Below are 15,520 nucleotides of genomic sequence, written 5' to 3'. Positions count from 1 at the left end.
ATATATATATATATATGACATGAGTATTATTATTTATGTTAAAAGATGAGTAGTGTCTTTTTATTTTTATTTTTCTATTGATTGACAAGTGAGATAGCTAAGGAGAAGAAAAAAATTCCAAACCGTGAATAATGAGACTGAGAATTACTAGAAAACTCTTAACAATCCTAATTTCTTTAAGATTTTCTTTTTAAAATTATCATATGCCATAACAGCACACAAATTTTTCACAAAGTTTTGTTCTCTCAAGCTGTTGTGAACATATATATACTGCGAGCCGAGGATGAAGAAGAGAAGGAAGAACATTATCATCTATGTTGGTTGGATCTTGCGCACGTGAGAGAAATGTCTTCTCATGACTTAAGCAACCAAACGCAGATTCTGATACTAAAGAGACTTGTGTAAGACATTTACATACCAAATCCAAATCTAGCAATCTCCTAAGATGATTATATCAAAAACCCAATTCTCGATGAATGGTCCAGTCTCTCCAATCACAATCGAAGCAATGCTGGCTAAAACCTGAAGCGGAACAACGATCATCAACACCTTCTTCTCTTTTCCTTGTAGCTTCGGTTGCAAGAAAGACCAACCGTTTCCGATTAGAGAACAATCACCGTGAAGAGCAAAACGACATTAACGAATTGGAAAACATAAAAAGTAACGTTCACGTAGTTTTTATACACAGCAGCACAGAGCAGAGTCAGAGATTTCACTAGAAGCAGAGCAGCCATAAAAAGGTGGATCCTTTAAGTATTGTTGTAGCAGAAACAGAGCCATAGACCGGGTAATTGAGTTGAACCGGGTGGTAAGTAAAACCTTTGACCCGTTCGGATCAAGATTGTACATATCCGTTTTGATCTTCATCAAAACTATAGTTTCCGCTTTCCAGTACGCAATTCGCGAAGAAGAGAGAGTACTCGCTTGGTGACGTTATCGAATAGGAATGATCGAACTGAGAGCGGTTCTAGGATGATGTAGTTGGAATCGAGGATGCATAGTTTAGGGCTTCGCTCGATCTCGAGGAGTACCTGGAGAAGTGATTCTTCCGACAGAACTAAGAACCCTAATTTCGACGACTCATGTACTCGGAGAAGATACTGAAACAGAGCTAACCGAGGGTTACATGACCGGTCCGAGTAAACTCGAATTTCTCGACGAAATTTACCGGCCGTGAGTCCTCGGAGATAATGAGAGACTTAATCTCCGCTACCGTCAGAGTAGAACCAGTGAGTAGGAAGACGACGACGACGATAGCGGTGATAAAGGGTAATCTCGTCATTCACGGCTTCTCGTGCTTACTAAACACAATCTTCGGTTTATTTATATAGATTCCGGTTACTCGTAAAACCATATAAATCGACCGGAGAAAACCGGAATCTTTAAACTGCACAAGTTTCTTGAATCAAAACCGGTCCGGTGCTTGCTCAAAAACAACTCAAACCGGTTATAATTAAAACCAAACCGAATTGAACCGGTATTGTCCTGATTACTTCAAGTGGATCCACGGGGAAAGAGGCCAAACGACAGCGCATTTCAGGTTAGTAATCGTAAACGGCAAGGTGTCCGTGGAACAGTGAACCTCAATCTAAATCTAAATATCAAGTTCTTACCCCCAATTTAACCAAATTAGCAAGTTTTGACCTCAATTTAAACCTAAATAGCAAGTTCTAACCGCCAACTTAAACCAAATTAGCAAGTTCAAACCAAATTAAACCTAAATAACAAATTCTAACCTTACATCATTTGAACAAAATATGTATTATGAAAATAATTTGATATTCTCTTTTGCAAAACAAAATACTAACTCATATTGATTAAACAAAATTATCTTTAAACTAATATATCAATAACTAATATATCCTTAGCTTGGTAATTCAAAACTTGGCAAAAATCAATGTTTGGTAATTCAAAACTTGGCAATGTTTCACCTTGCTACAATGCTCTTAGAAGAGCAACCCAAATGTCAAAATTGTGGGTGTGAACCGGTTTTGGAAACTCAAACCCATCGTCTTCTCTTGTGAAGTGGTTCTATAAAATATGTATTATGAAAAAATAATTTGTTATTGGCTTTTAAAAAATAAAAAATTGGCTTTTAAATAATAAAATACTAACTCATATTGATTATACAAAATTATATTAAAACTAATATATCAATAATATCATATCAACAAAGATTGTCTAATTAGTGCATCATGATAAATAGTTTCCTAGAACCAAAAATTCAAAAACTAAAAACTAAAGATTTGCCAAAAAATTAGATCACACCTCTTATTTTGTCACGTCAACGTCTTAAAAAGTGATATCCGAGAATAGTGTTTTTAATTATATTATCTGTTTAGTTTTTCTTTTTTTTGTTGATTTTGTTTTTTACTTAAATATGTAATATATAGATTTTTCAGTAAAGTTTTTTAATGTTTTCAAGAATTACTAAAGAGGTGATCATATACATGTATGTCAATAATATATACATATACATAGTTTTTATATTATTATTTTAAATCATTGTTAAGCATTTATACCTGATTAATATTCGAATCCTGATTAATAAAAATAGTCGTTTAAATTGAGGGTCTTTTACTTTTTTTACTTTTTTTAATCTACTAGTACTAGTAGTCAAGAATAAAGATATACGAGTCAAAGTCTTCTTGAGTGATGATTTACATAGTCGTTGATATCTTTTTTTGACTTGCTATGTATCATACTGTTATCATGTAAAACGCTTATACGAATGAGTATACATATATATAATATTTTCCAACTTACTACATATACAGAGATCTCTTTTATTTTCTGAATACAAAATCTCTCTGTTCTATAATTAAATGCTATGTTGCAATCATACTGCATAAAGTTTCCGGTTATGCTTGGAATCAGCTAGCTCAGGATCTGACATCATTGAAGATGGAGACGATTTAGAGCCTTCAATCCGGTTAGCAATCACCCAATAACACATTGTCCCAAGTGTTGAAACCATGATCAATGCTCCAATGGCTGTTACACCAATCGCTAAAGGCTTCTCTTTCTTTCCAACAACAACAAAAGACAGCGATACGAACGCTACTGAGATCATAATGCAAGCCATCCACATAAGCTTGTTAATGATCGCCATCATTTGCTTCTTTGCTCTCCTCTCTATAACCACCACTGATGTCTGAACCACAACCACTGCTAAAGAGATGAATAGCGCGAAAGAATCAAACACTACGAATATCAAGAACTCGGGTCTTGGAGCTGCTCTCGCTTCTCCGAGTGAATACCCTGGAGGAACGTTTTTTGGATCATCCGTGAACTGTCCTGGAACGTTAAAGATGGCTGCAAAAGCAACGGTTGCTATGAGAATGGCAACTAAGGTAGTGGAGTTTATGGCGTTGTTGAGTCCTTCCGTGTGCATTTTGTTGACCCGTTTAGCGATTCCTTGAATCTCTCTTCTCGTTCTCCCGGTTTGTTCAAGCTGAGTATGCACCTCGTGGCCTATTTCACTAACTGTTTCTTTCAGTTTCTTAGAAGAGCCTGACGGTTCCACTTTTGAAGCCGTCTTTATGGATCTTGCGTTCTGCATACCGATCTTTTGTAGAAGCGGTACAATCTCGTGCAGTCCGGTTTTCTCAGCGATATCAAGAGCTGTTTCTCCTGATTTATTAACCGCCACTCTACTGACTTCACAATAGTTTAAAGCTGTCTGAACAATCTACAAAGAAAACAACAAAGCTTACCTAACTTTCTTGAAACAACAACAACTTAAAAAGATTGTAATCTCTCAAGTCAATTACCTCTGCTCTGTTTTTACGGACAGCTATATGCAAAGGAGTGTTTCCTTTATTATCCGCGGCATTGATCAACGAAGGATCTGCTTTCATCAACACATCAACGATCTCAGTGTTTTGTCCTTTAACCGCCATATGAAGTGCGGTTTGACCTTTCTTGTCAACTCTAGTAACCATTCCAGCCTTCTTTTCAATCAGCTCCTTCACGATCACCGTGTGCCCGTTCCTAGCTGCAGAGTGCAAAGCCGTTTTACCGTTGCTTCTAGCAATAGCAGCTAAGTCCACACCTTTATCCAACAGGAAACAAACAATCTCTCTGTGGCCTTGTGAAGCCGCTGTGTGAAGCGCCGTCGTTTTGGTTGAATCAAATGTAAATGAGAGTTCTGGGTTTGCCTCTATTAACACATCAAGAACCTCTACAACAACCAAAGCAAATATACAAATCCACATCAAACAAATCAAGAAACCTTTAAAGTGAAAACAAGATTTGCAAAATTGCTAATTCTTGAGAGCAAAGACTTATTAGAGAATAAAGTCAACTCACTTAGATGTCCGTTCTTGGCGGCGATGTGAAAGGCGTCGAAGCTGTTCTTGGCTTTGGTTGCGGCTAAGACAGAGTCGGAGTGTTTCATCAGAATCTTAACCATGTCGGTGTGGCCGTACTCCGAAGCAACGTATAAAGCCGTTTCACCGGACTGGTTCTGTTCCGCCAACAAATCTTTCAGCTCAACGCCGTCGTGTTCGCTGATCATCTCTAGAAGAAGCTCCGTGTTGCCTTCTCTAACCGCCGTGTGTAACGGCGTGTCGTCACGTCTCGCTGTCATCTGCTTCGCCATCGTCTTCTTCTTGTTCTCTTTCATGGTGATGAACTGATGATGGTTCTGTTCTGTTGGAAAGAATCTTTGGAGTTCAGATCGAGTTATGGGAACTCGACATGAGAAGATTTGAGGAGGAATAAATTAGACAAGAGTAACATGAATTCTCTGGACAAGAAACAAAATAAGAAAAAAATTATTAATCCTCTCTCTGCTCGTGGTTTTGGCTTCTTGTGTTGTTTTATCAAATATCTTTATAAAATCATTATCTTGATTACAATATATATATACCATAATCAAACCTTAGTGTCCACTCGAAGCATTATTTGTGTTGTTTTCTATTTCTAAACAAAATATCATAATTTAGGTCAACAAAAAACACTTTCAGGAGTTTATTTGATTAAAAATGTAAAATTAATCCAGAAAAAGAAAAAAACAAAACAAAACCTATACTATAATATTGATTCTAGACAATTATGCTAATATCCGGAAGAAAAAAATGATAATTAGCCTTTTCACATTCTTTCTATACAATTATGCTAGTGCCTAGTGGTGGGATATTTAAGTCAAAAGCTTATCCAATCAACTTTTTTTCTTTGTTACTACTATTCATTTAAAATAGAGTATCGACTGTTTGAACATCATGGAACTGCCTATAATATATCAAAGCATGTTACTAAAACAATAGTTTGATTGAAAAATAAACAATTGAATTGAGGAAATGTTCTCCGTGTCACTAAAATGCATGATAAGTTATTGGCAAATGGACAATGACATATGATGATGAAACCCAATAATAAATGAGCCATCATTATTGGTAGTGTGATAGTATCTATGTGAACGTGGAAAAAATATCGGGCAATTAATGATTATACCAAACATTGTGGAAATTTAATCCGCTAGTGGAATAACCCAACCATTACCATGAATACTAACTGCTCCAAAGTGAAACTTAAGATTTTCACAAGCTCCGAAGTGTGAATTACGAGTCTGATAAAGGTTGAGACTCTCTGTTACGCATTGACCGCATAGCGCAGTGGATTAGCGCGTTTGACTTCGGATCAAAAGGTCGTGGGTTCGACTCCCACTGTGGTCGTTTATTTCTTTTATTTTTTTTCCTACTATTTTTTCTTATGCGTCTACGTCCAGATGCTACACCCTCTGTATATGTGTTCTCTTCGTGAATTTTATTCTGAACCATGTGAACCTCGTTTTCTAGTGTGATTCTACTACACAGCTGAATTTTTCAGTCTTAGACCTTGTTCATTTGCATTATGTTCTATTTAAAATCCTTACTTATCCATTCCATCTTCACTTAAATCAAGACAATTGATATAAAATTTAGATGAGAGAAACCAAAAAACACAGACTTGGTTCAATATATATGAAATGATGGTTTGAGAGAGGCTGTTTGATAACAAAACTTCAGTAAAACTAAAAAACATAAGGTATGACTCAAAAGGGAGAAAGGATACATAAGCCGATATCAAAAGCTGAATCATCATCATTTCTACTAGAAAAAGCTCAATAATGAAACTATTACACTTTGATAGCATACTTCCTCACAGGGAAATACATCTCTTTCTTCTTCTCACGCTCTGTCTTCAACGAAGACTGTAACACACATAACCCCAAATACCAAAGTTACAATCATTCATCCAATTTTAAAAGGCAGAGGTTAGCAAGCAAAAAGAGGACTTTAAAATTGGAAATGGTAAGGAACCTGATGCTTGGTGAGGCGTCTACGGATAGCACGTGTTTTCTTGGGGCGGAGATCAAGAGGCAAGAGCTTCTTGTTCTTGTACGCTTCTCTCAAAGCAGACTTCTGCTTCTGGGAGATCACTGTCAACACCTGAGCGATCGATTTCCTCACAACCTTGCTGGATATATCAGAAACACACAAACATTAAGTTGACAACCAAAACGTCCATTAATGAAACAATTACAAAGTCCCGAATTCGATCTTTTGATTTAACACACAAGTTCTACTCATAGAAGCATTGACATTATAAGCTAAATGCATAACTACACTACACCTTCTCCAACATTTGATCGAATGCAAATGCAAATGCAAATCCGAAACAGAGTATCCTCAATTTGGCATACAAGAACGGTGATATTAAGATTGCATATACTCTCTACACCTAAACCAAACGCTAAATTCAAACAATTGTGGATATAAGTAGTATACAACACATTTCTACATATGCGTATACGTAGACATCGATAACGTACATTTTAGAGAGCTTGTTGGATGCACCACCGGTGACTTTAGCGACACGGAGGAGAGCGAGCTCAGCCTTGAACTCCTTCAACTGGTTCTGAAGATCAGTCTTCGATTTATCCCTAAGCTCATGAACCTTGATCCTTGCTTTAACATCAAAACAAAACCCAATCAGAAAAAAACGAATGATGATGAATTCAATTTCAACACGAATTAGATAAGAGAATCTCGTCATACCCATCGTGAGCTTGCTGGTCGTTGAACTGATGTGCCGCTACTTCGTTGTTTCTGGCTCCAAGAGTCGCAAACCCTAATTTTGATGAAGAACCCTAATTTATACGAAGCCCTTTTGAGTGGAAAAAAACCCTCGAGACTCTTTTGGAAGTGCTACTGGGCTGTTTAAAAGCCCAATTGTTTTATTCATCCGTTATGGGCTTTTTATTCTAAATTGGTTTGGTTTAAAAAGAGATATAAAGTGGGAATAGTGAAAGCAAAGAGGAATAAATTCGTCGATCGTCAAAAAAAAAAAAAGAGGAATAAATTCGTCAATAAACTCCAACGAGTATCAGATTCTGAATTTTTTTTTTTTAGTTTTGGTGTTTGTGAGAATTAGATTCGGAACTATCAATAAGGGGTTGGCAAAAATTGGTTTTTTTACGTTTTTATCTCTAACCATTTCTTTTCTTATACAGAATTCTGAACATTTTGACTCAATACATATTTTTGTTTTGGATATGGAAAACCAAATTTTTTTTTAATCATATTTTTTATAAGCAAAACATACAGAGTCCATATAATACAGTCCAAGACCATCAGTTCAATCGAATCAAAATAATTCACACACGGTTTCTAGGTCTACCTAGCAATCTCTCTCTCACACATTGGTTTGATAAGAATACGAATAAATTTTACTTTCTCTAAAGTCGATCCCATCAACCAAAAAAATATCTTTAACAGGAACATAAGAAAAGGAGAAAATACATACATTTTAAAATTGTAATTTATATTTGACTACAGAAACCTCTCCACGTTTTGATTGCACACAACACTATAGACAAGCAAAAAAAAGGTATGTTATGTGCGTCTCAAGCATCAACAACAACCATTTGCTCAACCATGGATAAAACCTCACAACCTTCTTCTTCTTCTTCTTCTTCTTCAGCCACAATCCGGCTCGGTGGTCGAGCCATCGACCGTCATAACCCAATCATACGTGACGGTCGGAGACTCACTCCTCCACCTTCTCCAAGCCTTAATCCCTCTTCTTCGTCTTCTTCTACTTACCATACTCCTCTCAAGACTAGATTAGGTCTAGAGAGTAGTGAGCAAAAGCGTGTAGCGAAGAGGAAGAGCAAGAAAGGTGACTCTGACGTTGGTAAGTCACCGGTTAGTTGTTTTAGTAGTGACACTCCTCAGGGCTCTTCAAGATACTTATTGAGCAACCCGGTTCTTTTTGACGGGTTTGTGGATTCCGACCCGATTCAACTACCTATTGATGAACCGGAGATAACCAAAGCTGATGATTTGGATAACTTTTATGAAGATAGACTGATCATAAACGCCTCAAAGTATGTCTCATCTTCTTCTTCTTCTTCTTTCTTGGATAAGAAGCAACCCGATTTCTTCGAAGGGTTCTTGGATTATGAACCGGTTCTGTCTCCGGATAATCCTTTCTCTGAACCAACAAAAGCTTCTCCTACAGCATCTCTAAGCTCACTTGAAGATAAAGATGATGTTTCCTCCCCGGACTTCAAATTCTCTCTTCCTCCTCCACCACCTCCATCTCCTCCTCCGCCGTCGCCGCCACCGCCATCACAGGAGAAGAACTCCTCTTCCGATCAAGTAAGTCATCCAACAAAACCATTCTTCTCAATGCTCAAATAATATGTAACATCAAGCATAACAATCTTTTCTTGCTTTGTCTAAAGGTGGTTGTTCTGAGAGTGTCACTTCATTGTAAAGGCTGTGCCGGGAAAGTCAAGAAACATCTATCAAAATTGAAAGGTAACTAACAACGTTATTTCTTAATAACTGACTGTGAATAAGAGATCATTTGTATCTTGATTTGTAAAAAATACTCTGTTTTTTTTTTGGTACGTCTGTCTGATCGTTTTTGTTATATGCAGGAGTGACGTCGTATAACATAGACTTCGCAGCAAAGAAGGTTACTGTGACGGGAGACGTAACGCCGTTGACTGTGCTGGCGAGTATTTCCAAAGTAAAAAACGCACAGTTTTGGCCTGAGATTATTACTCAGAAGTAATTCCATTTTTTTTTTATTCCTCTGTTTTCTTTATATGTATGTTCTTATCTTTATTTTTTTGTTGGAAGACAAACTTTGTGAAAATGTTACTCTTTTTGTGTTCATTTGTGTGTTGTTATGGCATTAGAATTTAAGGGGGAAAAAATTAGAATTGTGATAAGAGTTTAAAACTGACTTGAATGTAGTTGGATTGGATTTGAATTGCTTTTATGGTATATATATTGTACGTGTCTACTCTGCTTGAATTTGGATCATTTTTTGTTTTGACTTTTGACATTAGTCAACATAGCTTTTGGTAAAAAAAAACTCTGTAGAATTAAATTATAACATATCAACTTCTTCTTAGTAAATGGTAAAGAAAAAATATTTACATTGACAAAATATCCAAAAGTTTTATATAAACCCCCTCCCCCTCCCCCCAAACAATATCAGCTTTGTGTTGTGTGTGGAAAACAAAAGTAAATAATTGTGATGGCAAAATCAACTTCTGTTCTTGTGTTAATTTTGTTTGGTCTCCTATTCGCTTGTGTCATCGAAGCCACTGAGAAGAACCTTCAGGATGAGACCAGCGGCGGTTCACAACGCAGGATCTTCGGATTATTAGTCCCTCCATCAGGACCAAGCAGACGAACATCTTCTCCGGAGCCGCCGCCGCCACAGAAACCAACCACGGTCGGTGTAAAACCATGGTCACCATCACAACGTGTAGCCTTCGGAATGTTACCAAAATACGTTGCAATCCCACCATCAGGACCAAGCAGACGAACATCTTCTCCGGAGCCGCCGCCGCCACCACAGAAACCAACCACGGTTGGTGTAAAACCATGGTCACCATCACAACGTGTAGCCTTCGGAATGTTACCAAAATACGTTCCAATCCCACCATCAGGACCAAGCAAAGGAGAGACTCCTCCAACGCCACCAGGCCCACCACATAGATCTGTGTAATAGTCAGTTTCATCTAACATATTCTTCTCACGTAGAAGAAGTAATCATGCTTTAATATGTCATCCGCTATCTATGTAATAAAAATTTGATCTGTGAATCTGATCGAACAATAAAAGTACCGTACCTAACAAATACTCAACTTCTTGATCGTGCATGTGTTTATTTCTTGTATTCATAACAATCATCAAACCTTAAATACGATAACTACTCAAAAGACAAAACTCGAAATCCAAACCCCAACATATCTAAGCAAAAAGCTCAAAGCTTGTTAGTGTTGAGCACATTAGCATCAAAATACTCTTTGTAAGGATGATTCTCAGGAACCAATCTCCTAAACTCTTCAAACACTACAAGAAAATAATTATATTAAGACGAAATATTTAGTCACAATAAAAAAAAAATTTAGTTACAATATAAACATTGTTACGAATTTGTGATGATTTTTGAATGGTTGCAATACAATGGTCACAAATTTTTATTTGTAACAAAAACGTCACAAGAGTTGCAACGAATATATTAGTAACCATTTTGTCATCAATAATTACGACACAAAAAAGTAACAAAACTGTCTCAATTACAGACTAACAAAACATCTTTAAATCGTCATAATTCGTGTTTAAAATAACGTTTTAATTATGTATCTTATTATTAAGAAACTATAGTCTCAAATGGTCACAAATGATAATTAAAAATTTGTCGCAAAAGTTTAACAAATACTCAAAATCATGATATTTTATGACTATCATAATGTCCAATCTTATCATTAGAAGCTAGTTTCAAATGGTCACAAGTTATTACTAAAAAATTCATTACATTATAAAAATTACGACTAAAAAATTAATCTCAAAACAATATTATTTTTTAAAATTTATAATCATACAAATTTTTTATAATCATAAACATTAGATATACATTATAAGCTATCTTTATTCTTACAAAGAAAATAAATCACAAATTCGACCAGATGCACATATTCGACCATAACTTTCATATTATAATTCCTATGGAATCGATCTCAGGCTCTCTGAAAAAGTAAGACTCAGATATTTCCAACGGTGGGTAGATCAGCTTCTGGTTCAATTTGTAGCCGTGGGAAACGATTTCACAAGATGACTGATGTTAATTTGCGGATCTGCGCAGAATAGGTTTGAGAAAACATGTATAACTTTTAATCTACAAAAAAAGTTACAAAATACTTTGGGGAAAACTTACATCTATGGATTGGGAAAATGCTCACCAAAATTCATCCATAAAAGAGTCTGTTTACCCCTTGTTTTCCACCATCTCCTAGGACATGTAAGATCTGTCCTTAATCTTAACTGTGGCTCCTTGTTTTCTTTCTCTCAAATGGTTTACTCTCTCTCTAGGTTTAGGAGGCACGAAATTATAAAGAATAAAACCCTAATCATCTCTTAAATAAGTCTTGTTAAATTAGGGTTAGACACTTGGCTTAATGGGCTTTGTATAAATGATATAACAATTTATACTATTTTATGACTAATGTTTATTCATTTTAATGTCACAAACTGTGACTTGTATATATGTTATAAGTTCATAACTAATTTGCAACAACATATTGGTCACAATGTAGTCATAAGAGTAACGATTAATATTATCGTAACATATTCGTCATTAATTGTGACAAACTTTTGTTATTGTTTTTTTCCGTCATAATATAGTGACGAAAATACTATGAATTTGTGACAAATAAATTTAGTCATAATATCGTATTTACAGTGTCACAAATTTGTGTCGAAAATTTTTTGTCTCAAAAATACGTCTCAATAGAACTATTTTCTTGTAGTGAAACTGCTTCTCTGCTTCATCTTTCTTCTTCATCAATGTATAACTGACTGTGAATTAGAGATCATTTGTATCATTGATTTGTAAAAATACTCTGTTTTTTTGGTACGTCTGATCGTTTTTGTTATATGCAGGAGTGACGTCGTATAACATAGACTTCGCAGCAAAGAAGGTTACCGTGACGGGAGACGTAACGCCGTTGACTGTGTTGGCGAGTATTTCCAAAATTAAAAACGCACTGTTTTGGTCAGAGATTATTATTACTCAGAAGTAAATCCATTTTTTTTATTCCTCTGTTTTCTTTATATGTATGTTCTTATCTTTATTTTTTTGGAAGACAAACTTTGTGAAAATGTTACTCTTTTTGTGTTCATTTGTGTGTTGTTATGGCATTAGAATTTAAGGAAACAAAAAATTAGAATTGTGACAAGAGTTTAAAATGACTTGAATGTAGTTGCATTGAATTTGAATTGCTTCTATGGTATATATTGTACCGTGTCTACTCTGCTTGAATTTGGATCATTTTAGTCAACATATCTTTTGGTAAAGAACTCTATAGAATTAAATTATAACATATCAACTTCTTCTTAGTAAATGGTAAAGAAAAAAGAGAAAATTATCAAATGGGCCATGAACATGAACATTATTTTTTCTTTCTAAATCTGCCATAATTGATTAAGTCTTTCCGGATGTACCGCACCGATGACAATTGGTTGACAATATTTTTGCCATTTGGTGAAAAAGTCTACCAATTCTTTTTGAAATTTTAAATTCCTTACTTTGTGTCTTTTTATTTTTAAGACAAATTTAACCCTTTTGATAGATAACTTTAATTTTTTTAAAACAATTTTAACCTCATTGGGTTGACAACTTTAACATCATTTTTACAATTTTAATCTTTTTGATGGACAACTTTAACCTACTTGAACAATATTAATCTTTGGTAGACCTTTTTGACTTGTTAGACCTTTTTGACTTGTTTTTTTTTTCATTTTAATGTGTATGCCATAATATCAAATATATAGCACATTTGGAAAGATTGAAAACAATGACACATTTGAAAAGTTTTGAAAAATGACAAAAATCCCAAGAAAAAATATTTACAAAAAGTTTTATATAAACCCCCGCTCCTCCTCAAACAATATCAGCTTTGTATTGTTGTGTGTGTAAAACAAAAGTAAATATTGTGATGGCAAAATCAACTTCTGTTCTTGTGTTAATTTTGTTTGGTCTCCTATTCGTTTGTGTCATCGAAGCCACTGAGAAGAACCTTCAGGATGAGACCAGCGGCGGTTCACAACGCAAGGTCTTCAGATTTTTAGTCCCTCCATCAGGACCAAGCAAACGAACACCTTCTCCGGAATCTTCTCCATCGCCGCCGCCGCCGCCACATAAACCAACCACGGTCGGTGTAAATCCATGGTCACCATCACAACGTGTAGTCTTCGGAATGTTACCAAAATACATTCCAATCCCACCATCAGGACCAAGCAAGAAAAACCATAGCATAAGAGAGAAGGACCAAGTGTGATAGTCGTTTCATCTAACATATTCTTCTCACGTAGAAGAAGTGCTCATGCTTTAACAAGTCATCCTCTATCTATGTTGTACTCATGCATTTGTTTATTTATTGTATTCATAACAATCATCAAATCTTAAATACGATAACTACTCAAAAAGACAAAACTCCAAATCCAAACCCCAACATATCTAAGCAAAAAGCTCAAAGCTTGTTAGTATTAAGCACATTAGCATCAAAGTACTCTTTGTAAGGATGATTCTCAGGAACCAATCTCCTAAACTCTTCAAACTGCTTCGCTGCTTCATCTTTCTTCTTCATCAATGTATAAATCAGACCTTGACATAGATACGGTCTGAAATCTCTAGGCTCATCTTTCACCAGTTCTTGATAAACCCTAAGTGCTTCAATTGGATTCCCTTTTATAACCCTAATCTGTGCAATCAACAACATGAAGTCTCTAAGATCTTTCTTCTTGTTCTCCTTCTTACATTTCTCAATCGCTTCGTTGATTCTGCTCTCGATCTCTGCTAGCTTGGATTCGGATTCAGTGTAAGCCATTACTAGTCCTTGGTAAGCTTCGACGCGAAACGGATCTTTGGCTAGAACCTCTTCGAATCCTTTGGTAGCTGAGTCGAAATCGCCGCCGTAGGTTTGCACCTGAGCTTTCAAGATCCGCCATTCTTGTTCTTCCGGTTCGATTTCGATTAAACGGTTTAGAATCTCTAAACCGTGTTGGAGGTTTTTGGTTTGGAATTTGATTTTCATCAGAGACTGAAGCGCTTCGACGTCGTTTGGATTGTTAGCGAGACGCATCTCCAGCGCTGCTTCTTCTTCTTCCTTTTGATCGGAAGAGAGATCCGCCGCGGTGGATTGTTGTGGCGGAGGAGGTGAGACGAGAGTTGATGCGGTGGCGGGTTTGGTGGTGATGTGGAGGGAAGCGGAGAACAAAGCGGCGGCTGTTGTTAGGGTTACGTAGGTGGTTTTGAGGAAAGATGGTTTAGGGTTTGAGGATGATGAAGACGAAGAAGCAGCTCTGATGGCGCGAGACGGAGGAGGTTTTTGTAAGATTCGGTATGAAACAGGTTTGGTCTGGGGTTTACGGTGAGGGGTTAGTCGGAAGTTGAGTGTTTGGTCACAGTAGTGAAACTTGGCCAGAGACGCCATTGTTGAGCTTCTCAGTTCCGATTAAAACCCTAAACGACGGACGGCGATGAGATTGAGATAGACGCAGAAGATTATGATGATGATACCAAAGCAAAGTTTATTTTACAGAATCAAAACGCCGTCGTTTGAGGATTATTTGGGCTTAAGAGTTTATTTTCTAAGCTTAATGGGCTTTGAGGATTATAAAAAGAAGATGGTTGTAAACAGTTACCGGACTCAAGAAAGAGTTTCAAGATCATGTAACTTGATTGAGCTATACTATATAGCATGATGTTCTACGAGCTTAATAACAAGAAACTCCATATGTTTATGTTGTTCCAAGTATATCAAGACATAAACAACAGAAAAACACCAAAGAGAGCTTTGTCAAGGTTTGAAATGTATCATATCAAGACAGAAAACAAACACCAAAGAGCTTTGTCTTTCCCCCTAAAAGAGAGCTTTCTACTCGGCAGTAGTCTTAGCCTTCTTACCTAAAATAAAACAAAAATGTTGTTGTTGTTTTTTTTTTTTTTTAACTTTGTTAAACAAACAAGAGACAAGAGTCAAGAATAAAGAATCAAATTGATGATGTACCAAAGTAATAGCGGCCAGCAATGGGGCCGCCACGAAGGCGGCGTCTATGGACAGTGGATTTATTAAGCCCAGAGAGAAGCCGAACAGTTAGTTTGCGTCCCCCCATGTAGCTCCCATAAAGTTCTACAGGCGCCTTCACTGCGGCGTCTTCTCCATCGACAGCCACTAGAGCTGTCCTGAATACATCAACCAAAGACACATCTTTATTTAATTAGCATTTTTAATAACTTTAGAATGGAGAAAAAAAATGGAAGCAGCAAACCACCTGTTAATGATGACATGCTTGATCTTTCCATATGAAGAGAAAAGTTCAATCATAGCGCTCTTGATTTCATCACGACTAAGCGAAGGGTCATATCCTTCAACTCTTACATAAGCGGAACTGCATTGCAATATTTTTATTAATTAATAAGGAGATGGATGATATATACAAAATTA

The 15,520-nt window shown here is 36.3% G+C and overlaps 5 protein-coding genes, 1 non-coding gene and 1 pseudogene across 7 annotated transcripts; 3 read left to right on the top strand and 4 right to left on the bottom strand.

The window, feature by feature from the left end:
* Positions 1–171: 171 nt before the first annotated feature.
* On the bottom strand, positions 172–1,282 carry LOC104768432 (protein CANDIDATE G PROTEIN-COUPLED RECEPTOR 6 pseudogene; annotated as a pseudogene).
* A 1,425-nt stretch (positions 1,283–2,707) lies between these two features.
* On the bottom strand, positions 2,708–5,332 carry LOC104768431 (ankyrin repeat-containing protein At5g02620). Its single transcript, XM_010492423.3, has 3 exons — positions 4,312–5,332; positions 3,774–4,183; positions 2,708–3,691 (listed from the first exon to the last, which is right to left on the bottom strand). Exons 1-3 carry the CDS (start codon positions 4,625–4,627, stop codon positions 2,840–2,842), a joined length of 1,578 nt encoding a protein of 525 aa, XP_010490725.1. The 5' UTR covers positions 4,628–5,332; the 3' UTR covers positions 2,708–2,839.
* A 272-nt stretch (positions 5,333–5,604) lies between these two features.
* TRNAR-UCG (transfer RNA arginine (anticodon UCG)) lies at positions 5,605–5,678 on the top strand. Its single transcript has one exon. It is a non-coding gene; the product is annotated as a tRNA-Arg (tRNA).
* A 257-nt stretch (positions 5,679–5,935) lies between these two features.
* On the bottom strand, positions 5,936–7,238 carry LOC104768430 (large ribosomal subunit protein uL29w). The gene is made up of 4 exons (XM_010492422.3): positions 7,044–7,238; positions 6,818–6,953; positions 6,306–6,462; positions 5,936–6,196 (listed from the first exon to the last, which is right to left on the bottom strand). Exons 1-4 carry the CDS (start codon positions 7,045–7,047, stop codon positions 6,122–6,124), a joined length of 372 nt encoding a protein of 123 aa, XP_010490724.2. The 5' UTR covers positions 7,048–7,238; the 3' UTR covers positions 5,936–6,121.
* A 261-nt stretch (positions 7,239–7,499) lies between these two features.
* Positions 7,500–10,149, top strand: LOC104768429 (protein SODIUM POTASSIUM ROOT DEFECTIVE 1). 2 transcript variants are annotated; one of them, XM_010492421.3, is made up of 3 exons: positions 7,500–8,648; positions 8,735–8,810; positions 8,933–10,149. In XM_010492421.3, exons 1-3 carry the CDS (start codon positions 7,878–7,880, stop codon positions 9,067–9,069), a joined length of 984 nt encoding a protein of 327 aa, XP_010490723.2. In that variant the 5' UTR covers positions 7,500–7,877; the 3' UTR covers positions 9,070–10,149. The 2 variants fall into 2 exon arrangements, with proteins under 2 accessions (XP_010490723.2, XP_087362468.1); XM_087506342.1 differs by lacking the exon at positions 8,933–10,149 and having other exon boundaries at positions 7,784–8,648; positions 8,735–8,818.
* Positions 9,541–14,516, top strand: LOC147918371 (uncharacterized). The gene is made up of 2 exons (XM_087506343.1): positions 9,541–9,985; positions 13,203–14,516. The coding sequence occupies exons 1-2, from the start codon at positions 9,541–9,543 to the stop codon at positions 13,349–13,351; spliced, it is 594 nt and encodes a 197-aa protein (XP_087362469.1). The 3' UTR covers positions 13,352–14,516.
* On the bottom strand, positions 13,439–14,506 carry LOC104768428 (protein SLOW GREEN 1, chloroplastic). The gene has a single exon (XM_010492419.3). It carries the CDS (start codon positions 14,504–14,506, stop codon positions 13,544–13,546), a length of 963 nt encoding a protein of 320 aa, XP_010490721.2. The 3' UTR covers positions 13,439–13,543.
* Positions 14,517–15,520: the final 1,004 nt, after the last annotated feature.

Source organism: Camelina sativa, chromosome 20 (assembly GCF_030686135.1).
Source record: "Camelina sativa cultivar CO46 ecotype springtype chromosome 20, ASM3068613v1".
NCBI classification, from domain to species: domain Eukaryota; kingdom Viridiplantae; phylum Streptophyta; class Magnoliopsida; order Brassicales; family Brassicaceae; genus Camelina; species Camelina sativa.
This window is presented reverse-complemented; position numbering and strand designations above follow the sequence as displayed.